The 20,847-nt window shown below is 44.3% G+C and overlaps 1 protein-coding gene across 6 annotated transcripts in view; it reads right to left on the bottom strand.

Moving 5' to 3' along the window:
- The window catches only part of Slc41a2 (solute carrier family 41 member 2), a 107,818-nt gene that overhangs the window by 30,409 nt on the left and 56,562 nt on the right, over window positions 1–20,847 (bottom strand). For all 6 annotated transcript variants that reach the window (XM_055627890.1, XM_055627893.1, XM_055627889.1 and 3 more), the window contains exons 7-8: window positions 16,643–16,790; window positions 14,404–14,483 (exon numbers count right to left, since the gene is read on the bottom strand). In XM_055627890.1, coding sequence (XP_055483865.1) covers window positions 14,404–14,483; window positions 16,643–16,790 — 228 coding nt within the window. The remainder of the gene's footprint in view (window positions 1–14,403; window positions 14,484–16,642; window positions 16,791–20,847) is intronic.

Here is a 20,847-nt window from a genome sequence, read left to right as displayed (position 1 = left end):
GTGTGTGTGTGTGTGTGTGTGTGTGTGTGTGTGTGTGTGTGTGTGTGTTTGACATGAGTTTGAAGCCAGCCTGGGATATAGCCAGGAAAACAGATACTCGAGATTCCCAAGTGAGTCACAGGGAGTCCGGTGCCAGCCTTACTTACAGACATCAGTAAATCAGCTGGAGAGGTGCAGCTCTAAGAGCACATACCATGCTGACAGGGGACCCACACAGGTGGCTCACTACCTTTCATAACTCCAGCTCCAGGGGACAATGAAAACCTGCCCACCCCAACGCACATAACTATACATTAAAAAATACAAAGCAGCCAAATATTAAAAACACAGGATTAAAGAGAATTCACCACCATTCCAGTGAACAGACACACAGGAAAGACATTACAGAAATATCATGAAATAACTTCCATTCTAAACTATTAACAAATCAATATGTGATACATCAGAACCAAATTGGGCTTATCCAAGGAGTGAAAAACCAATTTAACATCTGGAAGTAAATTAACATAATTCATTAAAGAGTAAATGGAGAGGGGAAAGTAACAGGATTGTAAGAAAATGTGGGGAAAAACCTGATACAATTCAACAGTCATGATTAAAAGCTCTTAGCAAAGCAAAAAGCTGTAACCTAAAACACATACAAGCTGGGACAGGATGGGACCCTTCAGATGGCTTCTCAATAAGCCACTGATGTGTAAAACAGCCATGAAGTCTGGTCCTTGCTCTCATCCTAAAGACAAAGCCCAGTTCAAGGTGAATTAAAAACCTAATGTAGAAGACAAAATTGCTAGGCTGCAGAAGGATGGTGAGGTGGCTGATGTTACAGATCAGCTTGATGGGACGTGGATAAATAGAGAAAGACCATTTCTGGGTGTGGATGAGAGGGTGTTTCTCCGAGAGATGAGCTCAGAAGATTGAGGTGAGCAGGGTCTATCCAATTGTCTGGCACCTGGACAGATGGTAAAGGACCTCTCTCCCAAAGCCCAGGCATCCTCCTGCCAGAACTCTTGCCACAGGGGCCCAAGGGCTCTGAAGCCTTCTGCCTCTCACAGCCATGCACTACCACTGGCTTTCCTGGTTCCAAGGCTGACAATGAGGTTCACTGTAAGTGGCCTCTTGACAGGCCTTTCAGCCTCCATATTGCATGGGCCAATTTCTCCAGTGAATCAATTAACCTCTCTCTTTCTCTCTTGCCTCCCCTTCTTTCTTCCTCTCCTCTCCTTCTCTCCCTCTCTCTACCCCACACTTTCATTCTCTGGACAATCCTAATACATGTGGAAAGAATTTGCTTAACAAAACTATACAACATAAAGGGAATGTTTATAAAATGTAAAACTTTGGCTCACCAGAAAACACTTTAGGCAAAGAGGGAAAACAAGCCAGAGTGGAGAAAGTCTGCAAAGACATATCAACAGAAAAAAGGACAAGGGATTTAGCAGATAGCTCACTGAGGAAGTTAATCAAGGGGCTGGAGAGAGGGCTCACTGGGTAAGAGAACTTGCCACACAAACCTGAGGACCTGAGTTCTTAACTCAGCATCCAGTAAAGGCTGGGCATATGCCTACAACACAAGTTCTGTGGAAACTTGGCGGCAGGAAGTGCCCTGGGGCCTGCTGGCCCCGCACAGCTCCACATTCAGTGAGGGCCCTCATCTCAAGGGGAAAGGTGGACAGTGGTAGAGCGGGTGACTGCCATCCTCCGTGGTCTCTGCACACACGTGTGGGCCCGCCACATGCACACAGACACACTCCTTCACACACAGAAGTTAACCAAAACCAACAGTGAACAGGAGAGACCCAATCCCACTGTGCACTGAAGAAATATAAACAGAAGCAAAGGAAGTAGTTCACACTGGCCAGGACAAGCAGAAAAACACTATGGGCACATAAACTGTTGCTAACTGGAGCTCAACATCCTGACACAAAGCTTTCAAAGCTGTGAATTGGGGCTGGAGGTGTAGCCTGGTGGGAGAGTACTTGCTTAGTAAGAGCAGAGGGCCACAGACCCCCGACACTGAAAACTAATCCGAGCTTGTTAGAATCCCTGTGGAAAGCTCTTGGGACTATGTAATAAAAGTGACGTGCGTGCCCTACAGCCTAGCAATTTAGCCATTTCACTCTTCCACACTTAGCAAAAGGGGAGGGGCGGCTTATGTGCGCCAGTTGGAAAAAATGAGCTCGGAAAGAGATATGGAATAAAAAGAACTGGAGAGCTTTTCCTTTTAAAAGCTTTCTTTTAGATTTTTTAAAGATTTATTTATTATTTTATGCAGATGTGTGCATAAACCTGAGTGTGCACGTGCATGCAAATGTCCATGAGGTTAAGAGAGCACCATCAGAATTCCTGCAGCTGGAGTTAGACAGTTGTGGGTCCTCTGGAAGAGCAGCAAGTGCTCCTAACAGCTGAGTCATCTCTCTAGGCCTGGAAACCTTTTTTAACGCAAAAGAAGGCTTTTTACTTTAACCAGAGCTGAGGGTGCTGGTGCAGTCTGGAGAGTGGGAGCGTTACCAGAACCCGAAACCAACTGGAGCAGCATGGGCATTTTAAGCAGCAAATGAGACCATGAAGGTTGTTCCCACTAGTGGATTGCCAGGGGCTGCTGTGTTACATGCTGTGATGTTAGTTAAATGTAATTTTCCTTCTTAAATACTTACCGTCTCAACATCAGATACTGAAATCATAAACATTGAAAATGCGTTACCTAGTTCTGAACGGCAATGCGCGTGCTATTTGCCTCCATCTGTCTTTACAGCATGGCGGGCTTCCCACTCTGGCTGGACTCAGTCAGTGCCTGGCCTCCCCCAGTGCCACTCTCCCTGGCCTCTGAGAGGCGAGGAAGTTACCTTTTCAGAGTCTTCTAGTCTTTCATTCCACACAATGCTCCCATTTCAGTCATGCTGTCACAGGTGACCAGGCTTCATGCTCTGTTATCCCACTATTTGTCTGGAACACATCCATTGACATACTGACACTGCTTCCATCCCTTGGCCATTGTGAACAGTGTGCCAATAAACGGGAGGTGCAAATGTCTCTGACATACTGATTTCACTACCTTTGGATGTGCACCAGCAGTGGGGTTGCTGTGCCGTGTGGTCATGTTAACTCTTTGAGGACCCTTCATACTGCTTTCCTTAGTGACAGTTCAACACTATACAAGGGTTCCTTTCTTCCCACAGCCTTGCCACTGCTTCTCTTTTGTCTTTCTGAAAACAGCCAGATGGGTTACTGTGATTTTGATTTGTGTACCCCTGATTGCTGCTGTGGGCCATTTGCACATCTTTTGAGAAATGTCTCTTTAGTTCTACTGCTAGGGCTGGAATGATAACATGAATTCATCAGGACCCCACCTGAATGGAAGTGAATAGTCACACATCCTCATTTAAGCATGAGGGCACCCTCTGTTGAACTTGCTGGATTTCTTCTTACAAAACAGTGAATAGCTACACAGATGACGCCTGCCCTATAAACTCCTATTACACCATACAGGAGGTCATGGCCCAGAACGGCATTCTGAGTGGGTAACTATTACAGAAGGAGATTTTTGGACCCAAGGAGTAAAAACCATTCCAGGTGGATATCTGAACCTGGTACTAAGAATCAGCAGCTTTGCTGAGGTCTCTGCTGTAGATTGTTGCTATGACGGTTTAAATGAGAATGGCTCCCATAGGATCAATGTTTGAATACTTGGTCCCCAGTTGGTGGAACTATTTGGGAAGGACTGGCGGGTCCCTTTTGTTGGAGGAGGTGAGTCACTGGGGGTTAACTTTGAGTTTTCAGAAGCCCATGCCATCTCTCTCTCTCTCTCTCTGGAGCACTCTGTCTCATAGTTGTCATATCAACCTGTAAGTGCTAAGCCTGTATGTTCTATCATGGTGCCTGACTGTCTATCTCCATGCTCCTCCCCACCAGGGAGCATTTCACCCTCTGAAACTGTAAGCATGGCCCCAATTAAGTGATTTCCTTTGTATGTTGCCTTGGTCATGCTGCTTTGTCACAAAAACAGGAAAGTATAAGACAAGCACCCACTATGAATCCCAGTGTTCCAAACCAGTGAGACTGCTGTTCTCCCTCTGATAGGGTTGTGGGCTGTTGCTGGAAGATGGATTCTTTCCCAGGCAATTAGGGAGCTGACTTTGAGGAACCAGCAGCGAGTAACTCAGCCTGGAGAAGGCTGGTATTAGCAGCTTCTGGCGCTAAGAAGTGGGCCTGGGAATATTTAAGATTACGTTCAAAATGACAAGTCAGCACTCAGGAGGCAGAGGTGGGTAGCTCTCTGTGAGTTCCAGGCCAGCCAGAACAGAAAGACACTGCCTCAAAAAACAAAAATAAATTCAAGTTCAGTGACTGCAGGTCTGGCATCTAGTGAAATTTTGGTATTCAACACATTCTAATAAAGCTAACTTAGTGTGGAAACAAGATTTTAATTATTTTAATCATAGAAAATATATAAATAGAAAAGCAACCACAAAAAAAGTATGGACTTGCCATTTTCCAGCAGCAAAGATAATTTGTTGTTGTTACTGTTACTAGACTAAAACTAAAAATATTTGTTATATTTTTAAAAGCTAAAACTATGGCTCACTTGTAAACTATATTTAGCGCCACAGTTCCATTGTCACATGTCGTCTAGCAATAACAAACTGCACTGGAAGTGAAGGCTGGGTGTGGTAGTGCACATCTCCAAGTACAGCCGTGGGGGCTTTGACAGGAGAATCTTGATCTGGACACACATCGAGGTCCTGTTTCAGGCTAAAACAATAGACATGATGATTTAAAATGGTGCTCAGCGGAGCTGGGGAGATGGCTCCATGGCCAAAGGCTTGCACCATCCTTGACAGAGCACCTGGGTTTCTAGCACTACACCAGGCTCCAGCGGACCTGATACCTCTGGCTTCTGTGGGTGCCTGCTCTCACATGCAAAAATCTTCCCCATACACATGTAAGTAAAAATAAAGTAAGTTTAAAAAATAATAAAGAAAATGTTACTTAGAACTGATGAGATGACTCAGACTACAAAGGAAAAACCTGATAACTCAAGTCCAATCCCCAAACCCCACAATGAAAAGGCAACAAACAACTTCTAAAGCTGACTTCCTGCTTGCCTACACTCACACACAGTAATACTAAATTTAAAAATAAGTAAATTAATTCAGTTTATCATAAACATATCAGAAAATGCCCCCGACAGTGTCCCTGGCACTCTTCTCAGGGAAACAAATATCTGTAAAATTGTTTAAAAGTCACATGGCCAGGCAGAGTCGCTGAGACAGATGAACGCAGGGCTCTGTTCCGGGCAGATGTCCGCTCCAGCACAAGTGCTTGAACCCTGCCCTAGCTGCTCAGACAGCTTCAGTGGCAGGGACCCCTCAGACACTTCCTTCTTGTATTGGAAACATAAGGACAATTTTCGCAAGGATACTGAAATGATTAGATGATGTGCAAATCGAAAACACTCAACACTTATGAACATAGTGATATTTGTCATTTACTACCACCAACAGGCACAACAAGTGAGTTCCTGACTCACTGTTTCCTACTGTAGGTACTTCACTTAGCATGATGTAGAATTCAGCAGCTAGCAAGTAACTATACTGCTTTTCAGTTCATTTGGTGTCATAAAATTCAGTTCATTGGTGACATAAAATTGGCAGGAAGACTGGCCAATTTTATGTCAACTTAACACAAGCTAATGTCGTCTCGGAGGAGGGAACCTCCGTGAAGAAAATGCCTCCATAAGACCCTGCTGCAGGCAAGCCTGTGAAGTATTTCCTTAAGGAGTGATCAGTCAGGGAGAGCACAGTCCACTGTGGGTAGAGCCATCCCTGGGGTGGAGGTCGGGATTCTCTAAGGAAGCAGCTGAGCAGCCATGGGAGGAGGCCAGGAAGCAGCACCCTCCATGGTCTCTGCATCAGCTCCCGCCTCCAGGATCCTCCTGTTTGAGTTCCTGCCTTGACTTCTCTAAGTAATGGACCATCACCTGGAAGTATAAACTGAAATAAACACTTTTCTCCCCAGGTTGCCTTGGTATGGTGTTTCATTACAGCAACAGAAACCCTAACTGAGACAGACACAGTCTTACTGTGTGCTCCTGGCAGACCTGGAACATTTAAACCAGGCTGGCCTCAGACTCACAGAGATTGACCTGCCTCTGCCTTTAGAGTGCTTGGACTACTGGCACGTGCCACCATACCCACCCTGGTATTCCTACCAAGTTAAAATGTTGAGTTTCTCTTGTATGTGTTCATGTTCATGTGCAGGTGTGTGTGTGTGTACACATGTACCACAATGCACATGGAGGCCAAAGAAGAACCTCAGGGCTGTAGAGATGGCTCAGAGGTTAAGAGCACTGGCCGCTCTTCCAGAGGTCCTGAGTTCAATTCCCAGCAACCACATGGTGGCTCATAACCGTCTATAATGAGATCTGGTGCCCTCTGCTGGCAGGCACGTGTACATGCAGATATAGGACTCATATACGTAATATAAGTACATAAATATATTATTTAAAAAAAGAAGAACCACCGGTGTTTGTCATCATCTTGTAACTGTGCACTCTAGGCTAGCTGGCTACAAGCTTCCAGGAATTCTCTTGTTCTGCCCTAGGACAGCTATAGAGTGCTAAGGTGCCCACCTTTTATATGAGTTTGGGGAATCCAGGTCTTCAGTGTGACACCCACTGAGCCATCACCGCAGCCCTGGCTTAATGACTTTTCTATTAGAAGCTTATGACAACTATGTTTTTAAGTCTGGAGTTTTCTAATCAGAGCTCATTTCTGAAGGTAAACTGAGAGCAGAGCACCCTGTAACTAGCGTGACTTGAACATCTGCTGACACTACACACATAAGGCCAGTAACTCACTCTCCGGAGAGTGAGCTCATGCATCCCAGCAGCTGAAAGAGGAACAGCATTTGTCCCACAGGACTGAAGCACTGTGGCAGAGATTCTGGGGAAGCAGAGAGGAAGAAACTGATTAAAATGGAGCCTTCTGCTCACAGCCTCTCAAGATGCAGAAGAACACTATGATTTTACGGAACACAAATCAAAAGATTGCAGGTAACATTTCTCAGCACTGGCTAGGAATGCATCCACCGCAGTTTGTTCCCTTCTTCTTCGCTCTGAGGCCTCTCAGGGTGATGCCCCACCTGGGGTTTTATTAGACATGAGATGCTTCAGTGCAGACATAGACCGCATGCGCGACTACGGTTGAGCCAATCTACCGTAGCTGCGATTTCCCTGAGATTGAACTATTAATGATCACTCGTCGCTCTCTCTGACAGCCCCAGATGCCCTGGTGAACTCTACAGAAACACCGTTTATCACTTCCATGCTACCGTATGCTTCGGGCTAACACGTGCAATCAGTCATCTCCAAGCCTTCCTCAGTCGACTAGTGCTGCGTCTCCAGATGGAGGGAAACAACGTGATGAGTGAGGAGACTAACAAGTGGCAGTCTCTCACTCTTGTCAGGGTCGCTGGTTATATTTTTAATTACTGAAAAATTACTACCTTGCAACAGCTTTCTTTCATGTCAAAGAATGCTTTCTTGTTGCTGTTTTAGGCACCGTGGCTTTTAAGAATTTGTTATTAATATAGCTTTTGAAGTGTTTAAATTCTACAGACACTAACTACATTATTAAAGGTGGCAGAAGGCGCCTAAAGATAGTCTCATAAAAATTAAAAACATCAGTAGAGACAGCCTGTCAACAGTGAGTGAGACTCCTCAGTACCCACAGGACCTAATTTTCGGTATATGGTGCTACAGTAAGCTTATGAATAGTACAAGTATGCTAAGAGGAAATTATCAGTAGGTTCATCTAGGGATTCTCAAAATTCTTTACGTCTTGAGTAAACGTTTCATACTCATACCCTAGATTATATTTCAGATTCTGCCATGAATTCCTTTTGCACATTCTCAATGGAACCCAATACAAAAGTTCATTCTTTCAAAAGGAAAATATGCTCCTAACCCCCTTGGCAAGTGATCCAGCACCTTCCATGCATGCTAGGTACTTCGGCCCCCTTCTCCCCATGTTCCCCTGCAAGACCACCCTTGGGGCAGGATTCCCCTCAGAGCTCACATGCAGGACTCACTCTGCAGGGATGGAGACACACCCTGGGCTTCACAGTTCTTCAAGTGTAGACAAAGCCCCTTTAATGGAGATGAGGGCAGGGACATTTCACCAAGGTGCAGTTAACTCCAGTCCCATCTACCACCTTTTACTGTCTTCTTATGAATACACTACGCATAAGCTGGCTAACCACTGACCTCTGTATCTTCCACCCTACCTCATGCATTTCTAATGAGGGCAAAAATAGGTCAGGAACACTGTATTCCTTTAGTGCATAGAGGATACACAGACTGTACGGATTCATTAATGTGTAACAAATCCATACATGTATAACCGTGTGAATAGTGTGTATGATTATCTCTGCACTGTGAACATAAATAATGCATACAACATAGATACATAAGAAATCCGTAACGTTATTATTTATATAGCCGTCTTTAGGGAAAATTATTTTAAATGGCTCCTTCAGAAAGTGATTTAAAAAAAACACTGCCCTAGGCTAGAATGTCCCACCCAGGAGGTCTACAGGAGTTACAGGTATGCTGAAGCAACCGTCTAAATTCTCAGAGAGGCCGCAAGTGTGTGCACCATCTAGTACATCTCGTGTGCCATCCCAACACGGCGGCTTTCTTCTGTACGCACCGTGACCTGAAAAAAGGCTGAGAAACACCGTGCTGGGAAAAGAAGTCTGTCTACTGGACTTGGGGCAGGTGAGGCTGTCAGCCCTACGTCCTCCATCTTAATCCTCCTCCCACCCCTCCTCCCTGCTTCCATCAGACTTTCAGGGATCCTGTTCTCAGTGCTGAAGTAGGGTATAGCCTGTCTTTCCAAGGCTGCCTGGACAGGATTTCCATTCGTGGTCTTCATGCCTCATTGTTCCCCTCCCTCCTGCAATCCCCAGCTGCCCTTCTCCGTCATCCCTTTCCCTGCCGCTAATAACTCCTGCCCTGCAACGCTCACCTCAAGATAAGGTCCTCATTTAGACTCTCCCTAATTCTCTTTCCTCTGTCAACAATTTCATAATTTAAAACACAGTTTTCAGGTGCTGCTTTCAAGGTTTTAAAAACTCTAATAGTTAATAAATAAATTAATAAATAAAGTTAATAAATAAAGCACACTTATAGGGAGGCAGAGGCAGGCAAATCTCAGTGAGTTCAAGGCCAGCCTGGTCTACAGAGTGAGTGCCAGGACACCTGGGTAGTTACCCAGAGAGACCCTGCCCTGAAAATAGCATTTATAAGCAAAGGTAGACTGTGAGCATCAGGCCTGTGCCCTGCTGCGTTTAAGGGAGCGTCGCCCGCCCCTGCAGTGCCCCTCCTTCCCTTTCTACCACAGCTGCCTTAGTTTCCCAGACACGTGCAATGTTCTCACACTGCATACTCCCAAACAACACACCGCTTAGCTTTTCATGCTTTTAGGCTTTATACGAAGGAGATAACACCATCCCCGGATTATATCACACCCTAGGATCCATGCTCTTATTCCCTTTAACACTCCACTAAAAGAGGAAACCTTCCCCTTCTGTAGCCTGTTGCTAATCATGCTGCGCTCCTGCATGGCCCCTTCACCACCAAGGCAATGGTTGCTCCCTTTCTTCTAAGGAGCGATATCTATTTCAACTCTTCTTCCCTCATTTTTATTTATTTATTTGTGGGTAGACGTGAGACGGCAGCTTGCAGGAGCCGGCTCTCTCCTTCCACAATGTGGTTGTAGGGTTGTAGGCACTGAACGAGGCTGCCAGGAGTGGGGGGAGCCACCTCTCCCCACTGAGCCCACGGCAGGCCCTCTATTCTTCTGCCTGCAAGTGATTCACTCTTGAATCTGTAACTTTTTCATTTAACATCTAAAGAGGCCTTGCCTAAATACTCTTATTTAAAGCGTTTAGAAGCAGAACACACAGAAGAACTGAGAAATCGCTATTAAGTCAGTTTCTTTAGGTATAAGCAGGGGAAATTATTAAAGATGGAAAGAAACATTGCTAACATTGCTTTAAGTTTTATAGAAACAGAAGGAGCCATTTTTTCTACTTTTGCCTCCTTAAACGTACCTTAACAGTTTCTTCTAAAGTCTATGAATTTGTTCTATATTCTAAATTGTATTATCTAACATGATAATTTCCTCTGATTCAGTGACAAGTAGTTTGCAGCAAAATGAAATTTATTCCTTAACTCATACATTTATTCATTCAACAACTGCCCAAACTGTGGGCCTGTGGACATTATTCAGTCACTGAAAAAGACACTCTTTCAAAATTAGCGGATGCTGCAAGACAATTGCTGGAAGAGTGGCAGGAAAATACAGAAGAGAGAGCAGTCAGTCCTGCTAAGCCCATGCCTTGGGGACCAGGTATCGCTGTGTCTGAATGACCCCTCAGTGTGCTGTAGGCACACGAAGGAGCATGGGAAGAAGCACAAAGGCATGAGTCAACAGTGATGCACCTGACAGCCAGCACAAGCAGCTCAACAAGGGAGACGTTAATGTGGATAGGGAGGTGTGAGAGTGGCAGTTTTGGATCTACTGGGCCCAGTGTGTTAGGCTAAGTAACCGATGCCTTATCCCCAGCCAACAACAGCAGCAACACTCTGACCTGGGAGGAGTCGGCTCTCTCCTTCCACAACATGGATCCTGGGGACTGAACTCAGACTTGGTGGAATATTCAGCCACAAATGAAAAATCCACATCCCACCCTTCCCCAAGGCTTAGGGAACTACTCTAGAAGAGTATGCAGGAGGATTGCAAGAACAAAAAAACCAAGGGTTCAGATCAAAACAATGTCTTCTGGACATGACAGAATGCTGCCCTCATGAACTCACAGTAGCTGTGGTGGCCGGCATAAGGTCCACATAACCCAGTCAACATTCCTGCATGGAGGGGGAGCGACTCCTGAGCCTCTAACCCTAAGGCATTCTGTAGAGTAAGGACTTGTGGAGTAGGAAAGCCACTTTTCTTTAAGAGTGTGGTTCCTGGTAAACCATGTTCCAGTGGATGCCCACATCCTAGCACAAAGTATAAGTTTGTTTTTAAAAAAGAGAGAAAGGAAACATGAAGTCTGGAGGGTAGAAATGGGGCGTAGGTTCTGAGAGAGAAGTGGTGTTTGGAAATGATCAAAATTGTGTCTTTCTCAAAGAATTAACAAAATATATAAAATTAAGTAGAGTGTGGGTTAAGGACAAACCTCAGGACAGAGCGATCCACTAGTAAGTAAGTAAATATGTAAACAAACAACATGTAGCCCCTAGGGGGGTGGGGGTCATCAAGCACGGTCTTGGTTAGAAGGAAGGTTAGGTCCAGACCTTCTAACACTTCCAGCACAAGTTCCAAACAGAGAGAGCCACAGAAGACATCAGCACAGGAATGGCTTACAATATCCTACAGTCAAGAACTCTGCTCCATTCATGTCTACCAAATCTAATTCATCACTTCTCAAATCCTACTAACATCCTACAGAGCAAGCGTGACCAATGTGTTTTAGAAAATGCTTTTAGTTCTGAGGCATGTAAACACTTAGCGATGTTTTAGTCACATTAACACAGTTAAGCGTTGCTTTAAACACATGCATCTGTGTATTGAATAAATCAGATAAACTAGTAGTTGTATGTTTTGAGAGAAGAAAAAAAACTACAGGTTTGGGAATTAAGCAGATCTGGCTTTAAATTTTGACTTACTATAATTCATTAGATATTTAATCTTGGAATAATTACTTCTGTGAGGATAAAATTATATATAATATGCTTAAAAAACTTATAGTTACTTGACACTTAGGTAGATACACAGTAAAGATTAGATTATGAGGAGAAGGGGAAAGAGAAACATATTTCTAGAAATCACTTAGTGGTTAAGAGCACTTGTTACAGAAGACCCGGGTTCAAGTTCCAGCTCCCACATGGTGGTGTGCAAACCTCTGGAGCTCCAGTTCCTGGAGACTCAATGCCCTCCGCTTCTGACCTCTGTAGGCACCAAGCACGCACGTGGTGCACAGACATACATGCAGGCAAAACACTCACACACATAATAAAATCAATAAATCTAGTAAAACTTTTAAATGCAGTTCTAGAAGTTGTACTTCTTTGAGAATCTGGAATCTTCACTAGCGCTGTTTCTAAAGTCGGAATTTAACGTGAGCTCACTGTGATACCCATCTGAGAGGATCACCTGTTGACATAACAGAAAGGACTTAGTGACACGCTGTCACAGCACAGACCTCCAAGGAGAGCCCCTGGTGATGCTCTAAACCGGTTTATGTGTAAGGTGAGGCAACTGAAAGATTCAAGAAAGTTGCCCAGCGGAGACGGAGCACGCCTATAAACCCAGCCCTCAGGGAGGCAGAGGCAGGTGGAACTCTGTGAGTTCAAGGCCAGCCTGGTCTACAAAGTGAGTCTAGGACAGCCAAGGCTACACAGAGAAACCCTGTCTTGGAAAGAAAAAAAAAAGGATTCAAGAAAGTCTTACGAATAAAGGGTCATTTCCATTTAAGGTACCTGTAATGATATTCAATACAACTCCATCTGATAATCCTTACACTAATGAGTTTGTTGATTAATGTTCACTGAGGAGGGTAGGAATAGGAGAAAGGAAAAGCACAGCTATTCAGGTAGTGAAAACTAGAATCTTAGTAAGGACAGTATGACATTCTAGAAAGCATGGTAGTAGTTTGGTGCTTCTTAAGGGATCCTTGAGTCCAACAGTGTGCCAAGGGTTCTGAGAGACAGTGACACAAACCCAGCAAGAAGACCATCTTCTGACTGACAGGACATAAACAATGCTATGGAATTCCAGCATCTTAGTGACAATTTGCATTGAGCAGGCAATACCTCAGGAAAGGTTACTCTGTTATTCCAATGAGATGGCCCCAGAGCAAGACCTCACACTGGAGTGGACAGACACACCACTGTATACACAACTGAACAAGCAGGTCCTATGAGGGGACAATGGACATCTGATCATGTTAAGTCAAAGACAGGAGGAACCAGGAGAATCTGATGGCTCCATGACTTTCAGGGTGAATGACAGGAGGGGAATGGTGGCATCAGACAGCTGGAAGAGAGACTCATAAGGAAGCCTGTCCTTGACATTCGAAAGGTAGACAAAATTACAGTAGTCAGTTGAAATTTTAAGTCTAAAATTATACTTCTTCAGAACATGTCATTGTATAACTTTTTATGTGAATATAGAAAGTTAATTCTTAAAAAAAAAAACTAGTATATGCTAAATGCATGGTATGCCAGGGTAGAATTACTTTTAAATTGTGTTAACCTAGGCTATACTAAAGTCCAAGGTACCGATCACCACTCCCAAAACCAGTAGAGAGCTATTAAACTGTCGTGTTAAGTGTAATTCATACAAAACCTCTGATACTATTTTAATATGATTTTTAATGTATGTATTATAATTATTTGATATAAAGATTATAATTTCCATCTTATTGGCAAAGAAATTAGGAGGCAGAGTTTGCAGGCATCAATAGAGTAGCAAGTCTTAGTGGAAAGAATAAATTTAGACAATGATCAAATCTGGCTAATTCTGCTTCTTCCAAGATAATCGACAGAAGCAAATATTAGACCAGCAGGTGAGATGAGGGGCTGGAGAAGCAGCCTAGTGGCTAAGAGCCTGTGGCACTGCTCAGGAGGACCTGAGTTCACTTACCGTCACCATTACCATCAGGCAGGTTACAGCCACTTTTAGAAAGCACCACTGAAATCCTGTGTCTGTGGCCTCTGCTGGCACCTGTGCTCACACGCACATACCCACACACATATTCTCATAATTAAAATTTAAAAATCTTTTTTAAAAAGCTGGATGTGGTGGTGCAAGCCTTTAATCTCAGCACTCAGGAGGAAGAGGCCAGCCAGGGCTTAAAAGAACAAAAACAAACAAAACCAAAACCACCAGGTAAACAAATGGGAAAGGACAACTAAGAGCTGAAATACTGTATTATGTCATACTAGCCTTAAAAGTTAGGTCTGGGGCCTGGAGAGATGGCTCAGTGGTTAAGAGCACTGGCTGCTTTTCCAGAGGACCTAGGTTCAATTCCCAGCACCCATGACTGCTACCCTTACACAGATATGACACCCTCACACGGATATACATGCAGACAAAATACCAATGCACATGAAATAAAAATAAATAATTTTCTAAAGCTGGGTGTGTCTGTAAAACCAACATGTAACAAAAATTATTGAGAAACCGTTCTTTCCCAAAAAGTGTTTGTCCCTGAGACCAGGGAAGATAATTTCCACTCTGAGTTACATCTTGAGTTTGAAGAAAGAAGTGGATGGAGTAGGAAGACACGTGTATGTCTCTAAGACACACACCACCAAGCAGGGCCTTCAAGTCTTACCATTGATAACCGGTGTGTAAACAACGATCCCAACCAGGTTCGGGTCGGATACGGTAGTGTCCAGAATAAGGCCCCCAATGCTGGAATAAAGAAAATCACATATTAGGGCAGAGGAACGAAAACGGACCTCAAGTTCCTCTGACCTTCACATACCTCCACTTTGGATAGTTCAATGTTTGTACAATGTAAAAATCAGGCCTCAAAAAAAAAAAAAAAAAAAAAAAAAAGGAATGTTCAAGGCAGAAACCAATGTTAACAGTAGGAATCTAGAACTAAAGCATGGCTGTGGGGGCAGGAGAGGCGAGGACTGGCAACATGAGCACAGAGCCTGACTTCAGAGGCCCGCACCCACAGAAAAGTCAGGTAAGGAGGGAACTGTAGATGTGCAGCGGGGGCAGACACAGAAGGCTCTCGGGGGCTCACTGGCCAGTGTTCTCCAGACTTGGTGAGAGCCGCATGAAAAAGTAGGATAGGAAAAAAATAAGGCGCAGTGGAAGAAGACACGCAGACCGCTGGTGATGCCTTCTGGCCTCCACAGGCGCATACCTGGGCATAGCCCAGGACACACGCAGACGACACGCACCGCATCATACATAAATACCAGACACCAGAACCATCAGTTAGGAGTGTGTTAGTTTTGTGGGGGGTATTTATTTATTCACACACACACCCCAGGCGAACAGGAATTTGTTACCTGCATTATCCTGGATTTATGGCAACCCTCCTGCCCCAGCCTCTCAAGTGCTGGAATTATAGGTATGTATCACAATTCCCAAATTATACATATGTTCAGTCCACTGAACTATCTAGAAAGACCTGCAAGGCACCAGTAACTATTTCTACGGTTTAAAACAATAGGATTAATGGTTCCTTCATAGTCTTCTGCACATAGTATTTTTTGTTTTGTTTTGTTTTGTTTTGTTTTGAGACATGGTGTCTTAATATAGCCTTTGCTGGCCTGGAGCTTCCTAGTAGACCAGGCTAGCCTCAACCTCCTAAAGCTATACCTGCCTCAGCCTCTCAGGTGCTGAGACCATACTATTTTTTGAGTCACATCATCTATCACTCTTTAATTTAACAACTAACTGTAAAAGCAGTGTCTTTTCATCTTTGAAGTAAGCAGGCATTAAAGGGTGGTTTCTACTGTGCTAAAACTAGATGGATTATAACCATATCCCACAGAGAGCTGCAGCAGCAGAAAGCTGAGCTTGAGAATTCCAGGAAATAGATGGTGGTTTTAATGTAACACAGTGGCAAGCCATACACTTTCAGTGTCTCAGTGGAACTTAGAGGCTTGTTTTAAGTTTCTGAAGCCTTTATTAGCTGGTTACCTTCGGGCTGGGGTGTATAAGACACTGCCAGTCCCAACACCAAATCATCTATCTACATCAAAATGAGCCACAGGCTGTCATGGGATGGATTTGATAGTTCAAACAGCAGAGCAAAAGCTATGACATCACCTGACAGGTGTCCCTAGCCCCATTCCAAGCACTAGTAATTAGATGGGTTTTGTTTTGTTTTATTGATTTTTAGAGACAGGGTTTTTCTGTGTAGCTTTGGCTGTCCTAGAATCATTTTGTAGACCAGGCTGGCCTTGAGCTTACAGAGATCCACCTGCCTCTGCCTCTCAGAGTGCCGGGGTTACAGGCGTGAGCCATCATGCCTGGCTGCATCTGTTTCTAAGTAACAAGCCTATGCTGGCCCAGTTCCAGTGCCACATATATGACCTGTATTGAGTGAATGCCTCCTATGGCACATGAAGACACACCCCACAGCTTCCACAAGCCCCTTCTATCTGCATCCTGTCAGTCATGGCGAGCCCTTCTCAAGACACCAAACCCAGGAAGCAACCATTAATCAATGCCACAAAGCTGTTTTTTGATTCTTAGGGACACTGTCCTTATCCCCTGCCCCCCTACACGCGTGGCTGGTCTTGAGACCAGAAGCGTAGCTGTCGCCCTCCACGCCTCTCAAGCTCTTCCGCACTGGATTTGATCTTTGTATTACCCAAATCCAAATACTACATAAGACTCTCAGCTCACCACATTTAACAGGACATTCCTACTCTTTTTCAGATTACTGTTTTCATCAAACGTGCCCTGAACATCCTTCCATAGGAACAGAAATGTAAGTGCTATTCTGGAAGGCGGATACTCTAGGATTCATCTAGCTGACGCCTCATTGTTTAGTGTGCGCATGCCTACGTCACTCATGTAGTGCCCCCCACGCCGGCACTCACCTGCTTATGACCATGGCTGTTATGACGGGCTCCCAGCCCGAGTGGAGCACTGTCCTGGTGGCTGGATGTTTGGCAGCTATTATAATCCAGATAGGTGTCAGAGCCAGGAAAAAGGCACAGACTAATGGAGAAATGTAATAATATGTCTCTAGAATAAAGAAAAAGAGACATTCAACCCTCTTACTTCCAATAACAAATCTAAACAATCAAACATTTTACCAGATTTATCAAGTATAGTAAGTGTTTTACAGTTTCTATATACGTAAAACTTAGAACTGTAACTAAAACCCAGTGTCAAGTATGGTAGTCCATTCCCTACCCCAGCACTCAAGAGGCTAGAGCTTACACGAGTGTAAGGCCAGTCTGTGCTACACAGTAATATGTTCTTTTAAAACATCAAATAATGTGACTGGAAGAAAATCACTAGTTCCACAAATACTTATTATGAGACAACAGTGCAGCCCACATCGGAAATGTGAGGACAGCAGGGTGCACAACAGGAAGCAGGGGAGTCTATTCCCTGACAGCTGCCAGGCCTTGCTGTGCTTCTCTCTGAATGTCTGGGTCCCAATTACTCCTCCTGCTTCTACTACTGCCTTATCACTGACAGCATGCTTGGCTCCACACCATTTCACAGAAATGACATGTGCCATTTCTTTCTCTTTCTTTCTTACTTACTTTCTTTCTCTCTCTCTCTTTCTTCTTTCCTTTCTTTCTTTTTATTGTTTTTGTTTTTTGTTTTATTGTTTTGTTTGTTTGTTCTTCAAGACCGAGTTTCTCTGTGTAGCCTTGGCTGTCCTGGAACTCACTCTGTAGACCAGGTTGGCCTTGAATTTATAGAGATCTGCCTGCCTCTGCCTCCCAAGTGCTGGGACTAAAGGAGTGCACCACCACTGCCAGGCTGGATCCAGGGCATTTCTAAACAAAATTTTACATGTGCTCTCAGAGATGATGTGTGTGTATAAATTATCTTCTAACACCAGACAAAAGTCACTTCAAGATCAGAAACAAACCCTCAAGCTGTGGCCCCACACCTTCCTTTCTTACTAAAGGCCCAGAAAGGGAGGCTGGGAAAACATGAATTCACAGCAGAGAGCAGGAGAGAAACTAGTGAAGAAAGACCCTGGGACATGAATGGCAAGCGTTGTGTGCACAAGGTGAACTTGGCATGGACAGCCAAAGGAAAAAAGCCCAGCAACCCCCCCCCAGAGCCTGCACACACCCGGAATATACACTGAGAGCAGGTCCAGTCCAGACTTACCCAACGTAACCTGTTCACACACACTCCTGCCCACAGACACACACACAGACTCACACTGGCCTCACAAAGCTCAAGCTAAGCCACGGTTAACAGTCCACATTAGTAAAGTCCAGCGCTGTGACAGAGACAGAACAATGGACACTGAACTGCAGTGAGCCCACTGTGCCCAGCAGCCAATCAAAAGCAAAGCTGGGGACATTTGACTGTGTGAAAGTCTCTGAGATAGTGTTTAGCTCAGTTGAGCACGGGTAGGCAGAAACAGGCAGATCTCTGTGAGTTCAAGGGCAGCCTGGTCTACAAAGGAGTCCAGGACTGCCAAGGCTACAGAGAGAAACCTTGTCTCAACAAACAAAAAAGTTAATTTTACTTCAGTTCACTTTCCCCACAAATCTTTTCAAGTGCCTAAAGTAATTTTTAACAAGTCTAGTGGTCAAGTGGTACACACACAGTCACAGGTTCAAGGCCAGCCTGGCCACAAAAGGACAGCACAAAAGTAAACCTGAGGTCAGGCTCACAGGAGTCTCAGAGTAAAGCACCTGCAGGAAGCCTGATGCCTGCATTTGACCCCCTGACCCAGGACAGTAGAAGGAAACAAGCTATCCACTGACTTCCACAGGAGCACTGTGGCACACCTACACACATACACTTCTGTCTATAGACACACACACCTACATAATATACTCCTGCCCAGACACACAAACACAAATACACACACATACACACACACACCTACATACATATAATCCTGCCCAGACACAAACACTAAAACACATACACCTACCTAGATACATACATATATACAGACAAACAGAAATACACACACATACACCTACATACATACACTCCTGCCTATAAAGATACACAGATATACATACATTCCTGCCACACACACATATATACACTCCTGCCCACAGAAACAGATACACAGATACACATACGAACCTGCCCCTGGACACATACACAACCACATCCCTGCACACACACACACACACACACACACACACACACACACACACGTAAAGTTTTAAGAAGGAAATCCAAAAGGCTGGCGGGATGGCCCCAGTGGTTAAGAGCACGGCTGTTTAATTGCCAGCACCCACATGGCAGCTCACAACCACCTGAAACTCCAGCTCTAGGGGATCTGACTCCCTCTTCTGGCCTCCACTACACTTCACACATGTGTGCCCAGACATACATTCAGGCAAAGCACATAATGTAATAAAAGTCCTTAAAATGCCAAAGATGACAATTTTTAGCGTAGAAATTTATATAGTATGCACAGCTTTAGTTAGTTCTCTACTTGACAATCCCTAGAGTGAGATAATAAAATCATTGGGTTGGTGTTATGCTTACGGGCTGAACTCCCAGCACGTCAATGTGCAGAGCCTCTGGCATGAACTTTAACTCTCTGAGCTTGAGCCACAGATCCTTTATACTTTATGTTTCCCTGTGGCTGGAAATGGCCTCTCTTTTATTTAAGTCATTAAATCATCTCTAAGGGGTTTTTGTTTTGTTCTGTTTTTCAGGAGAGGGTGTCTCTGTGTAACCTGGCTGTGCACACGCATGCCTGCATACCATGACACATAAATGAAGCTCAGAGGACAACTTGCAGGAGTCTGTTCCGTCCTTCCACTGTGGGGTCAAATTCAGGCCACCAGGCTTGGCAGCAAGGGCCTGCTAAGCCATCGCACTGGTCCTCTCCTTTACCTTCTTAAAGATGAAAAAGCACAAACAGGGATTCCGGGTGATCCTTGTAAACCAATTGGAAACATCCCTACCTCATAAAACACCTAAAGCTGCCAACAATGTCCCCAGCACAGAGGAGAAGCTAAACGCATCGAAAGCACTGAACACCAAGAAAAGTGCTCCCCTGCAGGTCAGCTCACCTCAGCATCACATGCTCGGGGGCCAGACAGAAACTCCACTGCAGGCTTTAACCACATTATCCTCAACCCGAATATCTGCAGGGACATCTCAAATTGAGAAAAACACTCCCCACACTCACCCCCAACCCTCACTGCTGCCCTGGTCTTAAAGATAAGGGAAAAAAATAAAAATGAGTATCCCACGTGGGGCCACAAAACCAAGTTACCATATAACCAAAAATGCTGTATCTAGATGTTGCCAAGAGAACTGAAGAAATCCATTTCCGTATAAAAACTCGTTAGGTGAATGTTCACTGCAGCATTATCTGCAGGAGGACAAAAGCAGAGACTGTTTGTCAGCTGGTTAATGGAGGACACGCAGCATATCCACCCAACAGAGTGCGGCTCGGCCATACTCTCATTCTGTCCTGGGCTTCTGTGAAAACACAGGCCGGCCTGAAAGCACTGTGCTAAGTGAAAGAAGTCACATCCAGCCAGACAGAGAGGAGGAACGTGCTCACGTACACAGGCTTTGGGGGTGGCGAAAGTTCCTGGAATTGGAACATGGTGAAGACTGGGGATCTTATTAAAAAACAAAACAAAACCTGCTGAGCGGTTTATATAAGAGGGTGGCATGGTATATGTTACTTGATTTTCAAAGGCTTTAATAAAAAATGAAGGAAAGACAAAAAAAGGAGAAACAATGCAGTAATCAGGGTATAATGCCAATGTGGGGTGAGGCTGAGGCTATATAGAGAGGCCTTCAGGGCTCTTTTTATGTTTACAGCAATTCTGCATGTATAAAAATACCACCAAGTAAGTTTCTTAAGCATTAAAAAGTAGGAAAATCATCATGAAGCCAAAACTTCCTAACGACTTACTATAATTGTTTTCTATTTCAATCTGGTGTTTAATTGATGTCATAAAATTAAAGAATTACTTTTAGAAAACCATTAATGACACAATTAGCAAAAGAAAATGGCCAATTAAAAGCCAAATACAAATGTCTGCATCATATTAGAGTGTAAGATGATACCCCTCTTTTAAGTGAAACATGGTTAGTAGATCCTGGTTAGAAT

Source organism: Psammomys obesus, unplaced genomic scaffold (genome assembly GCF_907164565.1).
Source record: "Psammomys obesus unplaced genomic scaffold, mPsaObe1.curated_primary_1811, whole genome shotgun sequence".
NCBI lineage: Eukaryota > Metazoa > Chordata > Mammalia > Rodentia > Muridae > Psammomys > Psammomys obesus.
Note: the sequence above shows the minus strand (reverse complement) of the source record. Positions and strands in the feature narration are given on the sequence as shown.